Source organism: Bos indicus, chromosome 4, assembly GCF_029378745.1.
Source record: "Bos indicus isolate NIAB-ARS_2022 breed Sahiwal x Tharparkar chromosome 4, NIAB-ARS_B.indTharparkar_mat_pri_1.0, whole genome shotgun sequence".
In the NCBI taxonomy this organism is placed as follows: Eukaryota; Metazoa; Chordata; class Mammalia; order Artiodactyla; family Bovidae; genus Bos; species Bos indicus.
The window spans coordinates 112,551,459-112,572,599 of record NC_091763.1 but is presented as its reverse complement, the minus strand read 5'-3'; the positions used below and the strand labels follow the sequence as shown (position 1 = coordinate 112,572,599).

At 55.2% G+C, this 21,141-nt stretch overlaps 1 protein-coding gene across 1 annotated transcript; it reads left to right on the top strand.

Moving 5' to 3' along the window:
* Positions 1–1,371: 1,371 nt before the first annotated feature.
* Positions 1,372–18,979, top strand: PDIA4 (protein disulfide isomerase family A member 4). The gene is made up of 10 exons (XM_019959251.2): positions 1,372–1,718; positions 6,977–7,154; positions 8,090–8,295; positions 10,299–10,437; positions 10,867–11,072; positions 11,177–11,335; positions 13,951–14,102; positions 16,443–16,596; positions 16,790–17,023; positions 17,733–18,979. The coding sequence occupies exons 1-10, from the start codon at positions 1,631–1,633 to the stop codon at positions 18,146–18,148; spliced, it is 1,932 nt and encodes a 643-aa protein (XP_019814810.2). The 5' UTR covers positions 1,372–1,630; the 3' UTR covers positions 18,149–18,979.
* The last annotated feature ends 2,162 nt before the right edge of the window (positions 18,980–21,141 follow it).

The window sequence follows — 21,141 nt, the reverse complement described above, 5'->3', positions numbered from 1 at the left end:
ACAAGTAATATGATACTGATTTCATGTATGTGTGTATACATAAATAAATAAATAAATATATATATATATATGGCATTTTAAGAGGTTTCGTCTCATACCTTGCATCAACAAAGGGTCTTAATGAAATTGGTAGTATTTGTGCCACATCTGGACAAATGGGTTTCAAAATCCTCAGTTTCATAAGGATTCAGAGGAAACTACCAAGAAAGATAAAAATTCTGGCTTGGGACACTATCTTTTTGAAGAGTTTCTTAAAATGATACTGAACTGTTTGATATTCTACATGCATAGCATTCTGACAAATCACTTAGTGCATACTCACCCTGTCCTTGAAGTTAATTAAGTAATGTCTTCCTGCCTTACAAAAAATGAGAGGGGTACTATCAGATTCAGTAGTTGGACAGAAATTCGTTAAATTTAATAAAACTTTCTAACTGTTAAAGCCTGTTGAGTAGTTAGCTTTCTTTCTTCCTGACAATCTATATACACAGAAAAATACTTCTAGACTCTCCAGTTTTGTTTTTTGACCTGTCTTCTGTAACTCTAGGTATATGAATTTCCAGGTGTTAAAGAAACCTCAAACCCCGAGACACATCACGGCTCTATATACAAAAGTCATTATCTTAACCTAGCTTTTTTCCTCTTAAATTGTCAGGAGGGAAAACCTGAAGTCTATAGTTAGAATTCTATAAACCACTATACTGCCTATCCGATATGTCAGTTTTGCAGAAAATCAGGAGAGAAATTGATGACATGAAGCCAAGTTTAGACACGCACCTGATAGCTTTTTCCTAGATAAAACCCTAGAAAGAAGGTTTCTCCCAAACCCTAGTTCTGGATTCACTTTTACTGCAAGCTACCCCGCCCTCAAAGCCAATCTGTGTTTTAATCCAGGAAAGAAACGCAAACTTTCAGTCGCTCAAGCAGAAATCAAAAAGATCACGAACAGGGAGCCGACTGGGGAGTCCCGTTCTCTCTCCCACCAACCGACTAGTTCAGGCCCCTCCTCCGCTTAGCCCTTGAGCCTCGCGGGGTCCCCTAGGTAAGCTCAGACGTCCCCTCTGCCCCTAGCTCCGCTAAGGACACGTGTTCTTCCAGCCCTGTTCAGCCGCCTGGAGCCCCGCCCACCTCGCGCTTCCCAGGCCCCGCCCGCCGCGTTGCCTGCCAATCGCTGCCCGAGGCGTAGCCCGGCCCCGCCCCTCGGGTCCCGGCCCGCCGCCTTTGTTCTCCCCAGCTCCCTCTCTCAGCCTGTGCGCTCCGGGTAAACCGAGTGGCAGCCGCTGATTGGAGGCCGCGGAGCAGCCAATCAGAAGGGGGCACCTCACGATAGCGCTCTGAGCTTTAAACGCGCGAGCCGCGGGGCGCGCGGAGGAGGCCGGGGAGGAGGTTCCACGCGGAGGGTGGTGCCGCCGAGCTTGGACGCGCACCGCGGCGCTCGGGGCCCGCGCCCCAGATCGGACTGGGATTGGCCGGCCCGCGTCTTTCCCCGCCCTCCAGTTAATTGCCAGGGAGGTCTTCGGCGGGGGCGGGGCGGTTTTTCTCTCTCGCTTGGCTCCGCGAGACCGGAGCCCGAGGTTCGGGAGCGCCCAGTGGCCGCTCGTGCAAGGAGGCCACGCTCAGCACCACCGCGATGAGGCCCCGGAAAGCCTGGATGCTCGTCCTGCTCCTGGCCCTGGCGCAGCTGCTGGCCGTGGCGAGCGCCGGGGCCCCGGACGAAGGTGAGCGGCGGCGGCGTCTGGCCCGGCCTGCGGGCCGCGCGTTACGGGGTGGGGGCGCCGCGCGGACCAGCAACTTGCTGGAGTTGGAAGGTTGTAGCGGGGCGACAGGATCGCTTGGGAGTTCCGGGAGAGGAGGGCGGCGAGGAGGCCGGGGCTGCCACCGAGGCTTGGACCGCGGAGAGGGTGTAAAGTGCCTTCTTTGCACGCTGGCTCCTTCGCCCTGATTCTGCTCCGATTTTCCTCGGGTCCAGGCTGACTGCCCACTCCTGGGAAGGGGAGCTTGGGAACTGGTTAAGCATTTGAGGTTCACATGCCCAAGGAGTGGGAAGGGAGAGGGGGCCGCTGGTTTCAAAACAGGGCGAGGGCGTGACGTCCCGAATGGGAGCCCTGGGGACAGCCGCGGGCAGCAAGCGTTTTACGCCTGAAAAATGTGGTCTGTAGGTTTGGATAGAAGTTAACTCGAGGGTTCTGGTTTGAGGGGGAAAGGGATGGCTTTTGGAAACTGGAGGTAGGTAGCACTTCGGCAAGCATGTATTCGGCACCGACTGTATGTGCTAGTCACTGCGCCAGGTCCGGGAGTTAGGGCTCAGTGTGGCCTCTGCCCATAAAGCGCCGGCTCTGGGAGGAACGTTCGCTCCTACCAGCCATCGGTCCTGCATTTTTCTTTGGAATCGGCTAGCTAAAAATAAGTGGTGTGTGAGAACTTTGAGAATTAGAAAACCTAAGAAAAGACTGCTATTGCTAGAGAACAGGACGGCACATTACTGGCCTTAACTCCTTCCTCTGGCGTTTCTCTGCATAACTAGAGTGTTTTTTCCTCTTGAGTTTGTTCCAATATAAATAACCCCCCTTTTCAGATAGTGTGTAAGGGAAGTGCGAACTTTATACTCTTTCAGATTGAGTAACTCTTATACAAGTTTTATTCAAGAGTCTTTACCCACACAGAAAAGGAAGTTGAAAACCAGCGCTTGGTGAAAAGAACACCTGCCCACAAGAACCAGAGAGCAGTGTCACCTATAAGTGTGTCTTGGGACCTTTATCCAAATTGCCCGGTGCTTATTTAAATACGGAGTCCCAGAATATATCCAACCGGAAGAACGCAAGGGTGGGCCCTCAAGTCAGCATTTTAAACACATTTCATTGACTCGTTAATGTTTGAGGACCAGTGGAGGTGGATGGTAGTTTTGGAACATAGCAGAGTAGCTTTGTCTTGGTTCCGATCAGATGATTCTGTCTTGCGGGGAGCCTCAAGGGGCCTGGAAGAGTGGCAGACGTGGATGGACATCACGGGTATTAGGATGACTGAGTCTGTCATTTGTCACAGGCCACTGATGCACTGGAGACCCTGGGAGGCAGTTGCCTCTAGGGTGAGCCTAGGGATCGTTGTGGTCAATTGGTTGGAGTGGGGCTTCTAGTGGTTACCTTGACTCTTTCCCATCCCTCTCCCTTCACATTTAGCTTCTGTCACAGGTAACTCCTCCTGTGGATTTTATTTTGGGACCACACTTCCCTTTACCCCAGATGGTCCCAGTCTTAAGGGGTTCCCCCCTTCTTTTTTGCTTCCTGTGCATTTTATTTATTTTTGCTGCACTGCACCCCTTGCGGGATCTTAGTTCTCCAGCCAGGGATGCAGCCAGTGCCCCCTGCAATGAGTGGAGTCCTACCCACTGGACCACCTGGGAATTTCCCGCCTCTTGTGCATGTCAGACTCAAACAGCATAGTGGTGTCTGGGCCCATCAGTGCCCCCAAGAACGGTTACTAAATAGAACTTAAGCCCTGATGGGTGAGCCTCGGGTTGTCAGGCCTCTCACTTGTTCTCACATCTTGCCAACCAGAAAAGTATAAAGGAGATATTTTGATGTGGGTCGTTGCCTGCTTTTCACTTCTGGGAAGTAATTATCAAACAAGGTTAAAAAAACTTAGGGCATCCTGGGAAGAAAGTCTGATGGGCCAGCAAGGCATAGCAGTTGAGTGGTCAAGACCCTCCCCTCAGTAGCCTTGTGCTCCTGAGCAGGTGACTGAAGTTCTGTTTCTTCTTTGGTGAAGGGCATGTAGTATGTTTCCCCAGAGGGGCTCAGAGCATTGTGTAAGAGCTCAGCACAGTGCGTGGCCCATGAAACATGATCAGTTAGATGATGTTATTCCTGAGTCTGTTGTTACGCCAGCTGAGGATGCAGGTGAGGAGATGCTGGAAGAAGTGGCGTGCGTCCAGGCTGGGTGGGATCCGGCGTTGTCAGGTGTCCTGCTGGGAGTGGACTGGGGTTGCAGTGACCTGGTTAGGAGGGGCCCGCATTTCAGGAGTGGCCTTGGCGGATGGGCCCAGCAGCGTGCAGAGATGATGCTGGAGGCCTGTTGAGGAGGGGTGCTCGGAGGAGGATGGCACCCTTCCAGAAGGGGCTGGGAGGCTTTGGGCATATACTTCTGTCCTAGAGTGTCCAGCTTTAAAAGTGGAGCCCTGTAAGAGGTGGTTTCCCCATTAAACTGTGAGATATCTTCCTTGTTGGGATGCAGGGGGTGGGGGCGTTTAGTCCGGGGGAATACGGAGCCAGCACCCTCTCCAGATGCAGAGGAGTCAACCCTGGGAGTTGTTGGCAATTTGGGGAGCGGCGGAAGGTGGGGGCTGTGCCTTAATGTGCTTGAGGATCCTTCATTATGTAGGGAACGTTCTGTCATTTTATTTGTCCTTAAAAATGCAGAATGAAAATCCATTCTTAAAAAAGTTTCGATAAAGGAGTTCCCTATTAGGAGCTCTGTCACAGCATAACTCATGGTCCCCATTTAATCGTGAGCACCCCATCGCTGTAGTGCTGCAGACCACTGTGGGCTGGGGCTAGGTCGGAAACCTCTTTGCTTTTCCTTTTTATAAAATTCGCCTTATCTCTGTGCACTGAACTGGCAGCCGAGTCCCTCTTCCTCCCCAAGCTGTTTCCTCGCTTGAAGAGAGGATTAAGTTCTGAGCTTTCTTTCCAGCCTTCCTCCAGTCTTTCCATCTGCCTGCAGATAAGCTTGATTCTCAGGCTGAGCTGAGCACCCTGGCAGCTGCGCTGCCCTGGGGCCTTCCTCATTGCCCGCAGCAGCTCCCAGATCTGGGGCAAGGCGTACATTGCCTCCTGGACCCCGGCCGGAGCAGAGAACCTTGCACAGCCCCCCGCATTGAGCCTCTGGGTTTGCGGTCCCCATGCAGGCCGTTTCAGGTGGGACTTTCAGGTGAGGGGCCGTCGGCCCAGCCTTTTGGAAAGCCGGTATTAGGGTTCCACAGGCCAACAGAGGCCAGCTGGTACTTGCCCTGCCCAGTTGCTGTGGGTAGTGTTCCTAGAAGTACCAGGAGCCCGGAGGCAGCGGGTATAAACCCAGAGGTTCTCAAGAGCATCAGGTCCTTAGATCTCCCTGGGACTTCACTGGCGGGCCAGTCGTTAAGACTCTGAGCCTCTGATGCAGAGGCTGCAGGTTCTATCCCTGGCGGGGGAACTAAGATCCCAAATGCTCACCGCGTGGCCAAAAAATATATATAAATAAATTTAAAGGAAAAAAGAAATGAGCTTAGGCCACCAGCCTGGGAGGTGGAGATGGGGTTGAGCCCGGTTGTCTTCCTCTGGGTCCTGCCCCTTCCGCATCCAGGGAACCTGGTTCTCATCGCTCTCCCCAAGCCTCCCGCTGACAGCGCTGGGGGTCTGGGGCTTCTGCAGGCCTGTCCAGCCCGCAGGGCCCCCGCTGTGGAGGAGGGAGGTGGCGAGGTGGCTGGAGAAGTGGGCGTGCTGACAGGCTCGGGGAGGGTAGGAAGAAAATGGGGGGCCGGGGAAGCAGCCTGGCCCAGGGTACACAGGCACCTTCTCAAGTTGGTGGCGTTTCTGTTTGGATTTTAGAGCTGTTTACTCCAGCCCCCACAGTGGAGGACAGGGGCTTGTGAAAGGAAAAAGCTGTGGGTGTTCGAAGGGACAAGTGTGGAGGGAAGTGGGGCTCAGGGGGGCGGGGTGGGTTTTCAGCTTGTTTTTGGTAATAAGTGTACAGGTCGGTAGATCTTGATGATAACAAGCAAAGCTGCCGCCCTGCCCAGAGCAGCCCCTGGCGTGTCTGAGCAGCTGCAGAGGCAGCAGTGGGTCTGGTTTGGGGACGTGGGTGCTGAGATAGGGCAAGTCCCAGGGGGCTCCCGGGTCCCCAGGCGGGTTCTCAAGCCCTAACGTCAGCCCCGCTGTCAGTGTTGGCTTCTCTCCCGGGAAGCATCTCCAAAGAGAAGTAATGGGCCCCTTGAAACGTTCTGCCTTTGGAGTTGACGAAATCGTGCTACCTGCATTTCTGTTTGCTGATGTGGAAGCAGCTGGGAACCTGGGTAACGAGAGCTGCCGTTCAGGGTTTCCATACCTGTAGTTCAGCAGCAAATCCAGTCGAGCCTTGTTGGTGATAAGATGTGCTTATATTCTTGTGTTCTGGGGAAGAGAACTTTGCCACCAGGTGTCCCACAAAAGTATTAACAGGAAATAAGTGCGGTTCTCAGCTTTTCGTTATGAATGATGGACTGCTAATCCATCTCGGATTAGGAGATATGCATAAAAAATACCCCATGGGTGTTCTGATCCTTCAGGGAAAGGTTGGTGTGTGGAGGAGGGAGGTGGGGAATCATGTTTTACTTACAAAGTCAGCCCGAGTAACCTCCAGGGAGAAAGAGTTGAGAACCAAGATTTGTTTCCTGTTTGTACTGATTTGGGGGGCCAGGCAGTCATCCGCAGGGGCGAGGATGGGATCTTGGAGGCAAGTCCTTCTTTCCTGTGGAAAGCAGAGAGGGTGAGGAAGGGGAACATGTCTGTAGAAGTTAGCCTGGACCTTGAGCACGGACGTGGGGGGACCTACAAAGGGAGGAGCCCGAACACACAGCTTGGATGTGGGTGAGGGGCTTTGCTACAGGGCGGATCAGACCTGTGTGCCGGGAAGGAGGGTTCTCTGTGCTGGGCCGGGGGGCTCCATCTGAGTGGGGGCCAGTCCCACCTCACCCCCAAGTCCTGCTGCAGTGTTTAGACTAAATTCTAGACCTGTAGTTAGTTTTCACCATCTTTTAGCCATCACCTCCCTTTAAGTGAAATCTGAGGCGCCCACCCCACATGCAGATGTATGGGCTCCGGGAGGCCCGCGGTCACTGCCTCTTCTCGTGGTGACCCTCAGGGACCACTCAGGACTCATGACCATTTTGAAGGTGTGGGGTCCTGGGAAGACTTAAGGAGGAAGGTCATCAGTTTCCTAACCTGCCTGGGTGTTTTCTGCACAGATTCTTCTGACAAAGAGGATGCCATCGAGGAGGACGAGGAGGAGGACGAGGATGACGATGACGACGACGATGACTTGGAAGTTAAGGAGGAAAATGGCGTCTTGATCCTAAACGACGCGAACTTCGATAACTTTGTGGCCGACAAAGACACGGTGCTGCTGGAGTTCTACGCTCCGTGGTGAGGACACGCGCCCTGCCTCGTTTTAGGTCTAGTTGGTTAAAAACGTGAACACGTCCTCTGCTAGTTGCAGCTGCGGGTGGCTCATGAGCTGTGATGACACAGCCCTGCAGGGGTGACAGATGCGTCCCCTGGTGCAGGTTCAGCCCCTCCTCCGCCCAGCTGCACGCAGACTGGACCCTGTGGGGACCGGCCCCACTTTCCCATCTTTCACCCTCATCGGGCAGCTCGTGGTGACTCTTGGGCTCCTTCTCTCACCTTTCTTCTGCTGTTTTTCCATCTCATAATCCTGTCTTTGCTTTCTCCTGCCCTCCTCAGTCCACTGGGGAGAACAAAATAGTCAAGATATACATAATGTTGTCTGACCAGCATAGTATGAGATGCTTCGTATAAAGTCTCTAAACAGTCCTCAGGGCAAACCTGTGAAGTTACCTCATTCCTGGTTTATAGATCATGTGTTCTCAAGCATTTTGGTCTCAGGACACCTTAACCCCTTAAATACTGAGGACCTCAGCTAGCTTGTTCTGTGGGTCACGTTTATCAGTAGTTACCACATTGGAACTTAAAACTGAAAATGGGAAAAACTCATTTCTAAGTGGCAGTAACACCCTTACTCGTCAGCATCAGAACGCTGACATCGCTCTTGGTCCTGTAGCGCCATCCACGTCTGAGACGAGCGGAAAAGACAGCGTCTTTCAGGCAGAGTTTTCTCTTCACGTGGGGGTGTGGAGATCTTGAAAGTACCTGCCCTCGGTGGAGCTGGGATTCACCCTGGGATTGTTCGACTTCGAGCCGTCTCAGCCTCCCCCGTTTCGCGTTTCTCGCTAACCGCAAACGTTTCTGGTTCCAGTGCCCCAGTTTTTGTGCATACAGCTGGATTTAAGCCTCCTTGGGTACAGTTAACCTGCTTCTCCGCCCTGAAATCTCATTCTCAGGTGCGGGCACTGCAAACAGTTTGCTCCAGAATACGAAAAAATCGCCGCCACCTTGAAGGAGAACGACCCTCCCATCCCTGTCGCCAAGATCGACGCGACCTCAGAGTCGGCGCTGGCTAGCAGGTTTGACGTGAGTGGCTACCCCACCATCAAGATCCTGAAGAAGGGCCAGGAGGTTGACTACGAGGGCTCCAGGACCCAGGAAGGTGAGGGCCCGGAGCCGCCAGAGGAAGTGGGGGCCGGGGCTCCCTTCCCCATGAAGGGAGAGGGGAGGGGTTGAGGGGAGGGCAACTTGGATAACAGAGAGGAAGCCCAGCCCAGTGGACTGGCAGCAATACCTGCTGGAACGTCCGCAGTGACTCTGATCAGAATAAGCTTGTCCTGGACAAGAAGGGGGTACACTTGACAGCCGTGAAATTCAAGATCTGGAGCCGCTGTGTTAAAGGCCACGGGCCTCGCTAGTGTTGTGGACCAGCGTCTAGCTGGGCCTGACACCCAGGGTGGGGGACTCTCTGAGACAGACTGCCAAGCCCTCGCCCAGAGCTTCTGATTCAGTGAGCGTCAGGTCCATCTCAATAGTCTCTTTCTTATGAGCACCCAGGGCTGGCCAAGCCCCTGGGTCCAGAGCTCACAGAACCACTGGTGTTTCTAAAATCAGGTGCATGGGGCCAGGTGGCATTTCTAAAACCAGGCCTGTTGGAGCTCTACCTGGCTTGCATCAGGCACTACATCAGTTTCATTAAATGAATGGACAGATAACACCATGGTAGCCTTCAGCATTTTGAAGGCTTAAAAAAAATAGATTGCTTTCTGCTGCATTTTTCACTCCCAGTGTGGCACAGTGGGCATGACACCGAGTAGGTTTGGGGTCTTTCTTGCCATCGCACAGCCCTGTGTCCCCCACAAGGGCCCCCCTGGCTGGGCCTTGGGCTCCTCATCCGAGCGTGAGTCACGTGGACTTGATCTCAAGGTTCGCTTCGAGCCATTCAAGAGTCTGACCTTTGCAGGCAGGCATGTGTGTGTGGGGGGGTTGGTCTGCCCTTGACACCTCACAGCTAGGAACGTGGTCCGGTTTGGCATCTTGAGGGCAGTGTTTGGCGCAGCGGGCTCCCTGGGCACCAGACCTCCCATGTGTCTTCAGAAGGGGCTCCCCCAAGTTGAGGGCCCCCCCCGCCCCCGGGCCTCAATCTGCCTGCACCAGGAGGCACTGCTGTTCGCGCTCCAGTCTGAAAGCTGGCGCTTCGCCGCAGTGCTTCTCAGACCTGGCTCCTGGGCAGATTTCAGGGCCACAAAGGGAGAGAAACAGTGGGCAGCCGCTGCTCCTGAGAACCACTTGGGAAGTGCTTTGTAAGCATATATTTAGTCTCCGGGCACCTAGGCCACAAGTGGGCCTTTTTGCAACTGCTTCGCAGGCGATGCTGGTGCAGCCTAGGTGGCCTTGGAGCTACTGCTGCTCCCATTTTTTTCAACTTCAGTTAAATTTTATGCTGTGTGTAACGTGCCAGTGCTCCGTGTGCGTGTCTAAACACAGATGTATTTGTACGCCTTGAGAGGAATGCTCCCCAAACTATTACTAGGCATATGCGGTTGAACACTGCGAGGTGACCTTTCGGGGTGCGCTTAACAGTCTCATTCATCAGGCTGGGCTAGACTGCCTTGAGCAGTGTGTGTGGACATGTGATGGGTGGTGGTTGGAAACCTTGGACCTTCGGGCTCTTCACCATGGTCCCCAAACTGCAGAGGGGCCCTGGCTATAGATGGGCTTTGTTGTTCAGTAGCTCAGTCATGTCCGACTCTTTGCATCCCCATGGACTGCAGCACGCCAGGCTTCCCTGTCCTTCACCATCTCCCGGAGCTTACTCAAACTTAGGTCCATTCAGTCGGTGATGCCATCCAACCATCTCATCCTCTATGGCCCCCTTCTCCTCCTGCCTTCGATCTTTCCAAGCATCAGGGTCTTTCCCAGTGAGTCAGCTCTTCACATCAGGTGGCCAAAGTATTGGAGCTCAGTATCAATCCTTCCAGTGACTTTTCAGGGTTGATTTCCTTTAGGATTGACTGGTTTGGTCTCCTTGCAGTAGATGGGCTTGGGTTTCAGGAAATCAGGCGTGTCCTGTCCTGTGGCCCTATGTTCTCTCTTCCCTACCCTCTCCACCTTCCCCTGGAGCCAGGGGCCTTCACGTGCTTGGTCTTGTGGGGTTTCTTCCAGAAATTGTGGCCAAGGTCAAAGAGGTCTCCCAGCCGAACTGGACGCCTCCACCAGAAGTCACACTTGTGCTGACCAAGGACAACTTCGATGAAGTGGTGAATGATGCCGACATCATCCTGGTAGAGTTTTATGCTCCCTGGTAAGATGGTGTCGGTCTCCCGTGACCAGATACTGGTTAGGCCCATCCTGTACCCGCTGCAGCTCGGGGCAGGGGTGGCAGGAGACAGACCCCTGCACGTGAGGCAGAGCCAGCCGAGGAGCTGGCAGGTGCCAAGTGTCCACCGTGCACCAGGTGAAGTGGGCACGGCTGGGAGGGGTGGTTTTAGAGTCTTTGCTGGGGGATAGGATAGGTTGAAACTCCCCCCTCCAGCTGTCCAACCAACAGAACTGTCATGGCCTCTCCCATCTCTTAGCCCATGTCAGGCTTCCACACTGCCTGGGGGCTTCTCTGGCTTGGCAGATCTCTGCAAGTCACCTGGGAACTCAGGCTGGGTGTCTGCGCATCCTGTAGCTGGGAGGCTGCGTCCACTCTGGAACAGGCTCCTGACAGAGCTGCTCACTCTCGCAGGTGTGGACACTGCAAGAAACTGGCCCCCGAGTATGAAAAGGCCGCCAAAGAGCTGAGTAAGAGCTCTCCCCCGATCCCCCTGGCGAAGGTTGACGCCATAGCGGAGACAGACCTCGCCAAGAGGTTCGACGTCTCCAGCTACCCCACCCTGAAGATCTTCCGCAAGGGGAAGGCTTTCAGTTACAACGGCCCACGGGAAAAATACGGTAGGGCTGCCGCCTCTGGGCTCGGTGCGGGGATCTCCCAGTACCTCCGGGCGCCCCGGAGCCCCGAGCCCCCAGCCCCGCTCAGGCGTGCGCTCTGCTTCTAGGGATTGTCGACTACATGATGGAGCAGTCCGGGCCGCCCTCCAAGCAGATCCTGGCCCTCAAGCAGGTCCAGGAGTTCCTGAAGGACGGGGACGATGTCATCATCATCGGAGTCTTTAAGTCGGAGAGTGACCCTGCCTACCAGCTGTACCAGGATGCGGGTGAGGAGGGGTCTCAGGCCAGCGTGCCCGCGCCCAGGCCTTCTGGGGCTGCTGCTGTTGTATAAGACCCCTGGGCGTCGATTTAGGCTTGAGGAAGGATCGAGATTGCATATGTGGGAACGGGCTTTCCTTTCTGGGGTTGGGGATTGGTTCTCGGTTGCCTTAACTGCACGTGAGTGATGCGATCTCTCAGGAAGCAGACGAGAGGGCTGTGCTCTCTCCTTCCTGGGTCTGAAAGGAGGGCAGGGGCCCTGTCAAGTTCATCCAAAGTCATTACCTCCTTCCCTCCTCTGCTGGGGCCCCTTCCCAGAGCCAGCCCTGCTGCCAGGGGAGGGTCTTGACCAGAAAGGAGGGTTTCTGCGTCAGACCTGGGTTGGAGTCCCTGTTCTGTGGGTGATTAGCCGCCCCAAGTGGGCAGTCAGTGACTCGGTCAACCCGCAGATCTCACAGCCAACAGGGAGACCTGTCTTGCATGGAAGGTTGTTACATTAGTGGAGATAAAGTGGTGGAAGTGCTCAGCCAAGTGCCCGGTGATGCCAAGTGCCCAGTGAGGCTGGTCTGGGAGGCAAAGTTAACCACCACCTTGTCTCAGCAGTGCCCCATGGGGGCCAGGTCCTCGCCGCCCTGGATGGCCCCTGGGTGATGAACCAAAGACGGTCTTTGGGGGACAGGCAGGCTCCTCCTGGTCTTCCCCAGCAGCTCCTGAGTCCCCTGGACCCCTCACCCCATCATACACGCCACAACGGCTTGGTTTTCTACTTGGAAGTCGTAATCGTGATCTGTTAAATGCCCTGCTTGCCACTTAGTGTTAATGTTTGTGCCGCACGGTCCCAGCTGTGCATGTGTCAGTTGCAGACTGACGTTGTAAAAGTTACAGTGGGGCTGAAGTCCATTCGTGCTTCCTCAGTCTTCACTGATTCAGGAACCGGGTCATCCAGCTGTTCTAAAAACTTGCAGAGGGGGTCCCCTCGTCCACCCAGGGCCACAGGCAGCCACGGAGCCCCAGCCCTCACATCTGGGTGCCTGTAGATCCCCAGGGATCGTGTCAATACGTGGGTGCTGGTGCTCAGGGCTGGGGGGGCCCGAGTGCTGCCCGTCTAGCCGCCGCATATCCAGTCTGATGCCTGTGGCCCCTTGTGGCCGGGCAGGTTAGGCTCAGGTAGGGGTGACAGTCACGGGGCCTGGTGCGTGGACTTTGGGGAAGGAACTAGAGACCGCCCCAGGGACACAGGGCTGACAGGGCAGGAGCAGAGGGGGTCCTGGCAGGAGGATGGGGTCTGTGAGCGAGGGGGCCGGGCAGGAAGCTCTGGAGGTGATGCTGTCTCCTCCATGGCCACTTGATCACAGATACCCACGTGTCTAGTAGCTTAGAACAGGTGGGAGACTGACCTGCAACACTCCTCTGGGTGGCTGTTTTGTTCTTAACGGTGGTCTGAGAGCTCCCTGACCTGTTTCTACAGGAGGGACTGGGGCTCAGGGTGGTGAGTAGCTGGCAGGCCTCAAGTCATAGCTAGTAGCTCCAGAATTGTGATTTGAGTCCAAGTCTGTCTGAGCTTGTCCAGACTGCTCCCTGCTTCCCCTGAGACGTGCCGTGCCCTCAGCTGCCTGTTCGGTAACCCAGTCACAGGCCCACCTTCCTGGGACCGCAGACTCTGCTCAGGGTGGATCGGAGGCCTTGGTGAGGACAGAGCAGGAGGCCCGAGGTGGTGCCCTTGCGGGGTCCAGGGCAGGGGTTGATAGGCTGGCCCACGGGCCAAACCCAGCCCTCACCTGGTTCTGTAAGTTCCCTGGGGACACAGCACGCTAGTCAGCACAGAGCTGAGTTGTCAAGACCATGGGGTCCACGAAGCTGAGACAGTTCCTGTCCGGTCCTTAAGAAAGTTTGCCAGCCTCCATTCTGGAGTATCTCCATGGGGTTGCATTGAGAGTTTCCCGAAATTTAAATTAAAATACGTAGGGCTTCCCAGGTGGCACAATGGTAAAGAATGTGCCTGCTAATACAGGAGACTCAAGAGACGCAGGTTCAATCCTTGAGTCGAGAAGATCCCCTGGAGGAGGACGTGGCCACCCACTTCAGTATTCTTGCCACAAAAGTTCCATGGACCAAGGAGGCTGACGGGCTACAGTCCGTGGGGTCACAGATAGCCAGACACAACTGAGTACAGCACAACATATCCGTAGAGCAGAAAAACTGCAGCCCAAACGGGCCACTTGAGAAGTGAGCTCCTGAGCAGACGGAGGGTTTTCATGCCAGACTCAGGAGGGTCAGGCTGGTGGTCTGGGTTAATGTGCTTCTCAGCGTCAGAGACCACAGTCAATCCGAGAGATGAAGTTTTTCTGTGAAGGTTCTGATTGTTTATTTTTATTCATTTTTTTTTTCAGATTTATTTTAAAAATAAATTCAGATATACATAGATTTTAAAGTATTACATCTATACCAGGTTTTTTAATCCAAACTCCTTTCAAGTGTCTAAGCTCTGGATATTATCCACACAGCGTTCATGGTTAATTACACCATTTTCTGGGCATTTGGTTTGGCTGATGTGGGTAGAGTTGAATCTAAATCATTTAAGCAGTTTAATAAATTGTGTGTTATTTATCGTTCAATTCCTCAGCTAACAGCCTGAGAGAGGATTACAAATTCCACCACACTTTCAGCACTGAAATAGCAAAGTTCTTGAAGGTCTCTCTGGGGAAGTTGGTCGTCATGCAGCCTGAGAAATTCCAGTCCAAATATGAGCCCAAGAGCTACGTGATGGACATCAAGGTGGGTGAGGGGTGCCAGCCCCGGGGCGTCCGATCATCCTGAAGTTCTCTCGGTCAGGCCAGGGTCACGGGGTGGCGGGGATGGGGGAGGTCCTCACATGCCCAGTGGGTCGTGGGGCTGAGGCCCTGGCGCAGCTCCACCTGCTTCTGCAGGAGGGTGGCCCCCTCTCCATACCTCGTGATGGGCCAGCTCCTGGCCAGGCCGTGCTGCTCCTTCGGAGAGAAGCCTCACTCGCCGGCAGGTGGCCTGGGTGCTGAGGGCTACGAAGCACTGACATGCTGCTCTGTTCACTGGGTAGAGCTGTGGGTGTGGCCTGTGGACCTGGCCTTTCCCTCTTCCTTGGGGCCCCCCCGCTCTCAGTCTTCCTAAAGAGGTGACACACTCATCTCAAGAGGGGTGGGTGAGCTTGGGTCCCACTTCATGTTCCAAGTGCTTCCCAGGGGCCATGAGCTCCATGGAACAGATACTCTCATTTGGAGGAAACCTTACCCTGATAGCTCAGTTGGTAAAGAATCCGCCTGCAGTGCAGGAGACCCCAGTTCAATTCCAGGGTCAGGAAGACCCGCTGGAGACCGGATAGGCTACTCATTCCAGTATTCTTGGGCTTCTCTTGTGGCTCAGCTGGTAAAGAATCTGCCAGCAATGCAGGAGACCTGGGTTTGGTCCCTGGGTTGGGAAGATCCCCTGGAGAAGGGAAAGGCTACCCACTCCAGTATTCTGGCCTGGAGAATTCCCAAAGTCCATGGGATTGCACAAGAGTCGGACACGACCAAGCAACTTTGACTTTACATCTTGAATTCAGATGTTGTACTTGACAAGCAGAGACTGGGATGCAGAGAAGTGAACTAACGCCTAGAGGGTCCCACAGGCGTTTAGGAGGAGACTAAGGTGACGGGCAGGTGTGCTCTGTCCCCAACCAAGACATACGGGAGAGGTTTCATCACCCCTGCCCCTCCGGCTTCTTTTCTGTTATCCAGAGGATAACAGAAGGAGGTCCACAGAGGAGCCCTGATGAACTTGAGATCTGGGGGCCATGGGAACCAGACACAGTTCTGTGTGGTGTGCCTGCTCCCAGGGAAGGGGTCTGTCTGTAATTTTCAGTAGATTCTCGACGGGGCCCCTGACCCTGAAAGGTTGAGATCCACAGTCTGTTAAACACATCACTGCTACTTTGCTCTTTTTGCTTCGGCCTGATCTTACATTCACCATTTTTTATTAATGTATTGGTATCTTTTATATACCAATTTTGTCCCCAGAATTATTTAAGGGCTGCTTTGTAAAAATTTACGTAACATAACATGCAATTTTAAAAAATGGATCTAGGCGTTAGGACAAAGGGAAGACAAGGGCAGGACGGATAAGATGAAGCCAGATGTAAAGTCAGCACACACAGCCTGGAGGTGAGGAGACAGTCTGCTGCAGACGTGAGTGAGGAGGGCTCAGGCATTGAGTTCCCATTTGGGCCCGTGGGTGCTGAGTGCTCCGCGGTGGAGCACATACATCCTGGGTGCCCCCGGAGTTTGTCTTCTCTGCGACGGGCGGTCCAGGGCCATCCTGATGAGAGAGGCCCCCACTGCCCGCTGTGTCTTGTCCCTGCTGCCTCCCTGACCGTCCATCCAGATGGGACTCAGACTCTAGGGGAAAGAGGGGGTCATCCACCACTTCTCCTGCTGAGCAGATGGCCTCACCCTCCTAGGCCTCAGGTTCTGCATCTGTGGTGCAGGTGTCTGGCCCCTTGCTCTTCCCCAGGCCCCTGGGTTTTCTGTCACCAGTAGTCAGGGGTGGGCTTTCTGCAGGCAGAGCCCAGAGCCCCAACGGCCACTTTGATCATCTCATCCTGTAGTGTCCCCGACAGGCTACTGTGGGGTTGAGCCAGAGGAACGTGAGACCTTGTGCCCAGTTCAGCTCACCTTCACACCTTTGTCATCCGGGAGCCAGGCCTCCCCCCAGCAGATCCCAACTGACCTGGTCAGCCAGCCCTGACCCAGAGGGAAGGGCGCCCTGGCTACCCGAGAGGCTCACTTGGGGTTCACTGGGGGAGTAGGGCCCCTGTGATGTCCCTAGTGAAGTCGCTCAGTTGTGTCCGCCTCTTGTGATCCCATAGTCTGTAGCCTGCCAGGCTCCTCCATTCATGAGATTTTCCAGGCAAGAGTGCTGGAGTGGGTTGCCATGCCCTCCTCCAGGGGATCTTCCCGGCCCAGGGATTGAACCCGGGTCCCAGCAGTGCAGGCAGATGCTGTACCCTCTGAGCCACCAGGGAAGCCCCGTGATGTCCCTAGGGGCAGACTTTTCCCCAGGCCGGTGGCAGACAGCTGCGCCTCACCTGCCCCTCTCTCGCAGGACTCCACGGAGGCCGCAGCCATCACGGAGCACGTGGTGAAGCACACGCTGCCCCTGGTTGGCCACCGCAAGGCTGCTGATGCCAAGCGGTACACGCGGCGTCCCCTGGTGGTCGTCTACTACAGCGTGGACTTCAGCTTCGACTACCGCGCGGGTGAGCCCCAGGCTGGGGGGTGCGGGTTAGGACGGCCTCGGGGGTCCTCCTCCCAGGGGAGTTGCCACCGTCTACCCTCCCGGCTTGATCAGGGGGGCAGCTGGGAGTCCCGTCGGCCCTCCTCGAGCCGCAGAGACGATCAGGCGGGACCAGCCCCCGGAGCCCTGAGCCCAAGCCCTCGGTCCCCTCTCAGCCACTCAGTTCTGGCGGAACAAGGTCCTGGAGGTGGCCAAGGACTTCCCCGAGTACACCTTCGCCGTGGCCGATGAGGAGGACTTCGCCACGGAGTTGAAGGACCTGGGGCTAAGCGAGAGCGGGGAGGAGGTGAACGCGGCCATCCTGGATGAGGGCGGCCGCAGGTTTGCCATGGAGCCCGATGACTTCGACGCCGACGCCCTGCGCGACTTCGTCACCGCCTTCAAGAAAGGTGGGCCCGCACCCCGCCACCCCCACACCCACACCCGCACCCTGCTTCTGCAGCCCCTGCCAGCTTGTCTTTGGGACCCGGGCCTGTGCTTCCTCTTGGACCCAAGGGTGCACAGCATGGGAATGGGAGAATCCCTGTTCTTTGCTCCATTTTCTCTGTTTTTGTAATAGAAACAGGTGTCTTAGAAATCTCAAAAAACCTTATTTTAAAAATTAAAGTGCAACAGATAAGTTTCTTGTATGTGGTAAACTTGCTTTGGCCTTGAATGCAGTGTCTTTCTGATCTGACTGGGCACGTGGCTCAGGGTTGCTGTTGCCCCCGCTAGGTGGGCAGACCTCCCTGCCCATCCTGTCTGCTCAGTCTGCTGCCCGCCAAGGCTTCCAGCCTGCACACTGCCCTCTTAGTGACCCCTCTGTACTGGCAGCCTCTCTTGTGACTGCCCCTCTGAAAGAGGATCGTGTCTGCTAGGTCTCTGGTGCGACTGGTCATCTGCACCCCCTCTGGCCTTTGCAGGGACTGGAAAGTACAGGATTTGGGGGAATCAGAACCAGGGGCTGGGCTCTGGAGACAAGGCCCAGCCTGGCCGTGGCGATGTCTGTCTGCCCCAGCCTCCTGCACGTCGGGCCAGCCTCCCTGCCTGGTCCAGTCGTGGCCACCAGGGGCTGGCCTTTCGGCTCTCACACCCCCCCTTGCTTGCTTTCCCTGGCAGGAAAACTGAAGCCAGTCATCAAATCCCAGCCGGTGCCCAAGAACAACAAGGGGCCGGTCAAGGTCGTGGTGGGGAAGACCTTTGACTCCATCGTGATGGACCCTAAGAAGGACGTCCTCATCGAGTTCTACGCACCCTGGTGCGGGCACTGCAAGCAGCTGGAGCCGGTGTACACCTCCCTGGGCAAGAAGTACAAGGGCCACAAGAACCTGGTCATCGCCAAGATGGACGCCACGGCCAACGACGTCACCAGCGACCGCTACAAAGTCGAGGGCTTCCCCACCATCTACTTCGCCCCCAGTGGGGACAAAAAGAACCCAATTAAATTTGAGGACGGAAACAGAGACCTGGAGCATTTGAGCAAGTTTATAGAAGAACATGCCACAAAACTGAGCAGAACCAAGGAAGAACTTTGAAGGCCGTGGGGGTCTGCAGAGGGCGAGTGCGGGAGGGACCGGACCCAGCGAAGCTTCCAGTGGTCACTGGCGGGGCCCACGCCAGCTGCGAGCCTGGTGGGCTTGCTCACAGGCAGTATCTCAAAGTGTTTTGGTTAGTTTTGTGTTTTAATTTTTTTATACTCTGGTATTTTGCCTTCATGCTCTGAATACTAAATAGATATGAATGACTCAGTAGATTAGTCCAGAATTTTACAGAGGAGACATCTATTTTTATTGTTATTTGGGGTTTGATTTTTTTTTTTTAACTTTTCACCATCTTTAATATATTTCTTCAAAGCAGGCAAGTTGAATTCTGTGTGCATTTTTTTTCCTTTTTTAATTTAAAATTAAGAAACCTTTGCCAAATTGTGTTGCCTTTTGCCTTTTATTTGATCGTCTTCTGAGGAATTGTTAGCTGAAGATGGGACTGCTGGTTTTTGTTTTTTTTCCCGTCGGGGCACGAAGTGAGAATGGTCACCAGGCGCCCTGCCAAGGACGTGATTTCGGCCCGACTCTGAGCCGCCGCCAGACCGGGAGAAGCAGCATCTCTGCAGGCGTGGACATCACCGTGCCTTCTCCTCCCAGACCGAGGACCGCGGGCAGGAGCCTGTTGCAGGTGCCCCCAGGCCCCTGAAGCCAGGTCCTGAGGCTCAGCCTCCGAGAGGTCACCCTGCCAAGGCTAGCAGCACCCCCTTCAGAACCGCCGTGGCCGAGGCGAGATGAGCCAGGGCCCAAGTGGAGACTTCGGGGTGGCAGGAAGGACAGGGTAGGTAGGCTGACGTGGTGGAATAAAAAAATGATTGAAGACAAGCGTCCGTCGCTGTCTTAGAGAACACAATCCTGTCCCAGGGTCTCGGTGCCCTGGACACGGAGAAACCTGGTCTGGGCCTGGAGGGGAGGCTCCCAGCCCGCCCACCCTGCAGCGTGCGTGTGGCTTCACCCCAGTTGTGAACGTCTGGGGTGGGGGCTCCTGACCTGGGCGAGGCCATCGGTGGGCCCTGCTCCTGTGTGCGGGTGGGCAGTGGTGGAGGACAAGGCTCTGGGTGTGCCTTGGAGCCGGGCGGAGGGCACCCGCCGGGATGGGAAGCTGGACCGGCCCTCAGAGCTCTGCACGATTTGTGTGATGAGAGCTTCACTCGGGAGTTCATTCCCCAGGTGTGCTGTCTGCGCTCACCTGCTCCTAATTTTGCTGATAGAAGAACAGGTGAGCTGGAGGCTGCTCTGAGCAGAGGCTGATGTGTTGGCTGCAGGAGCTGGGCGCGGCAGGGTGGAGGGCAGCCCGCACGGGAAGGGGCAGTCCTGATGAGCCTTCCCAGATGATCCGCTTGCTAGTTGAGTCTGGCCAAGGTGGACTGGGCAGGTGAGGGTATCCGATGAGTCCCCCAGTGTGACAGGTGGATGAGTAGGGCTCCTCCCACCCACCCCACCCCATCCCCGAGTTTGGGCCACAAGCTCACATGAGGCAGTGTAGATGTGGGGCTTGAACCTTGTCCTTCAGCCTAGAGGCACTCATGCAGCTCACCTGGACTTCGGTGCTGGTCGGGGAGACTTCACACAGCGCACGTGGGACTGCAGAGGAGGCCCGGGCGCTGGGAGGGGCGAGATGGCCTTTAGAGTGGAGTTTGAGCTGAGACCCGAGGATGAGTTGGCTGGAGCCCAGCAGAGGGTGGGAGGGAGTCAGTTCAGCGTGTCCTGGGACTAGAAACATTTGCCGGATGTGTGTCAGAAACACATGGTCTCGGGCTGGGCCCCGGACCTGCCGAGTCGGAATCTGCACTTTTAAGAGGAGCCCAGCAGCCTTTAACACAGTGAATGCAAACACCCAGAGGCAGAAGTCAAAGTATCTATCTACTTCTGATATTCAGTCTGGAAGCCAAGTGGCCCGATGGAGGATTGGGTGAGGTCATCTTGTACTGACTGTAGAGAGCAGGCCCCTGGGAGAGCTGAGCCTAGGCTGGTGAGGGAGCTGACAGGCTGGTGAAGGGGACTGGCAAGGCAACTGACGACAGTCCAGTGTGATCAGAGCCAGGGTGGAGACAAGCTGGCCCGGGGAGTCCAAGCTGGGAGCCTGCACTAGCCCTTCAGAGAGGCTGCCCCGAGAGCCCAGGGGAGAGTGAGACCTTTCCAGGTTGAGACAGCAGGTGCAGAGGCTAAGAGGCACCGAGCCGCATGGCAAACGAGGGAAGCAGGGATGCGAGAGGAGCTGAGGCTGGAAGGCACGGGGCCCTGTGCTGGGGTCCTCTTGCAGGAAGTCAGGACTCTGACCTTGTCAGAAATTTGTAGGGAACCAAAGGTCCCTATCGTCAGAGCTATGGTTTTTCCAGTGGTCATGTATGGATGTGAGAGTTGGACTATAAAGAAAGCTGAGCGCCGAAGAATTGATGCTTTTGAACTGTGGTGCTGGAGAAGTCTTGAGAGTCCCTTGGACTGCAAGGAAGTCAAACCAGTCCATCCTAAAGGAGATCAGTCCTGGGTGTTCATTGGAAGGACTGATGCTGAAGCTGAAACTCCAATACTTTGGCCACCTAATGCGAAGAACTGACTCATTGGAAAAGACCCTGATGCTGGGGAAGTTTGAAGGCGGGAGGAGATGGGGATGACAGAGGATAAGATGGCTGGATGGCATCACCCACTCAGTGGACATGAGTTTGAGTAAATTCTGGGAGTTGGCGATGGATAGGGAGGCCTGGCGTGCTGCAGTCCATGGGGTCGCAAAGAGCGACTGAGCGACTGAACTGAACTGATAGTTTGGGGTTTTCCAAGTGACTCAGTGGTAAAGAATCCACCTGCCAGTGCAGGAGACAAAGGAGAAACTCGGGTTCCATCCCTGGGTCGGGAAGATGCCCCTGGAGGACAGAGGAGCCTGGTGGGGCTACAGCCCCTGGGGCTCCAGAGAGTCGTACATGACCGAGCATGCACGCACTGATGGTTTTAAGTAGGTAAGTGATGTGATCAGATCAAGTAATCGCGGG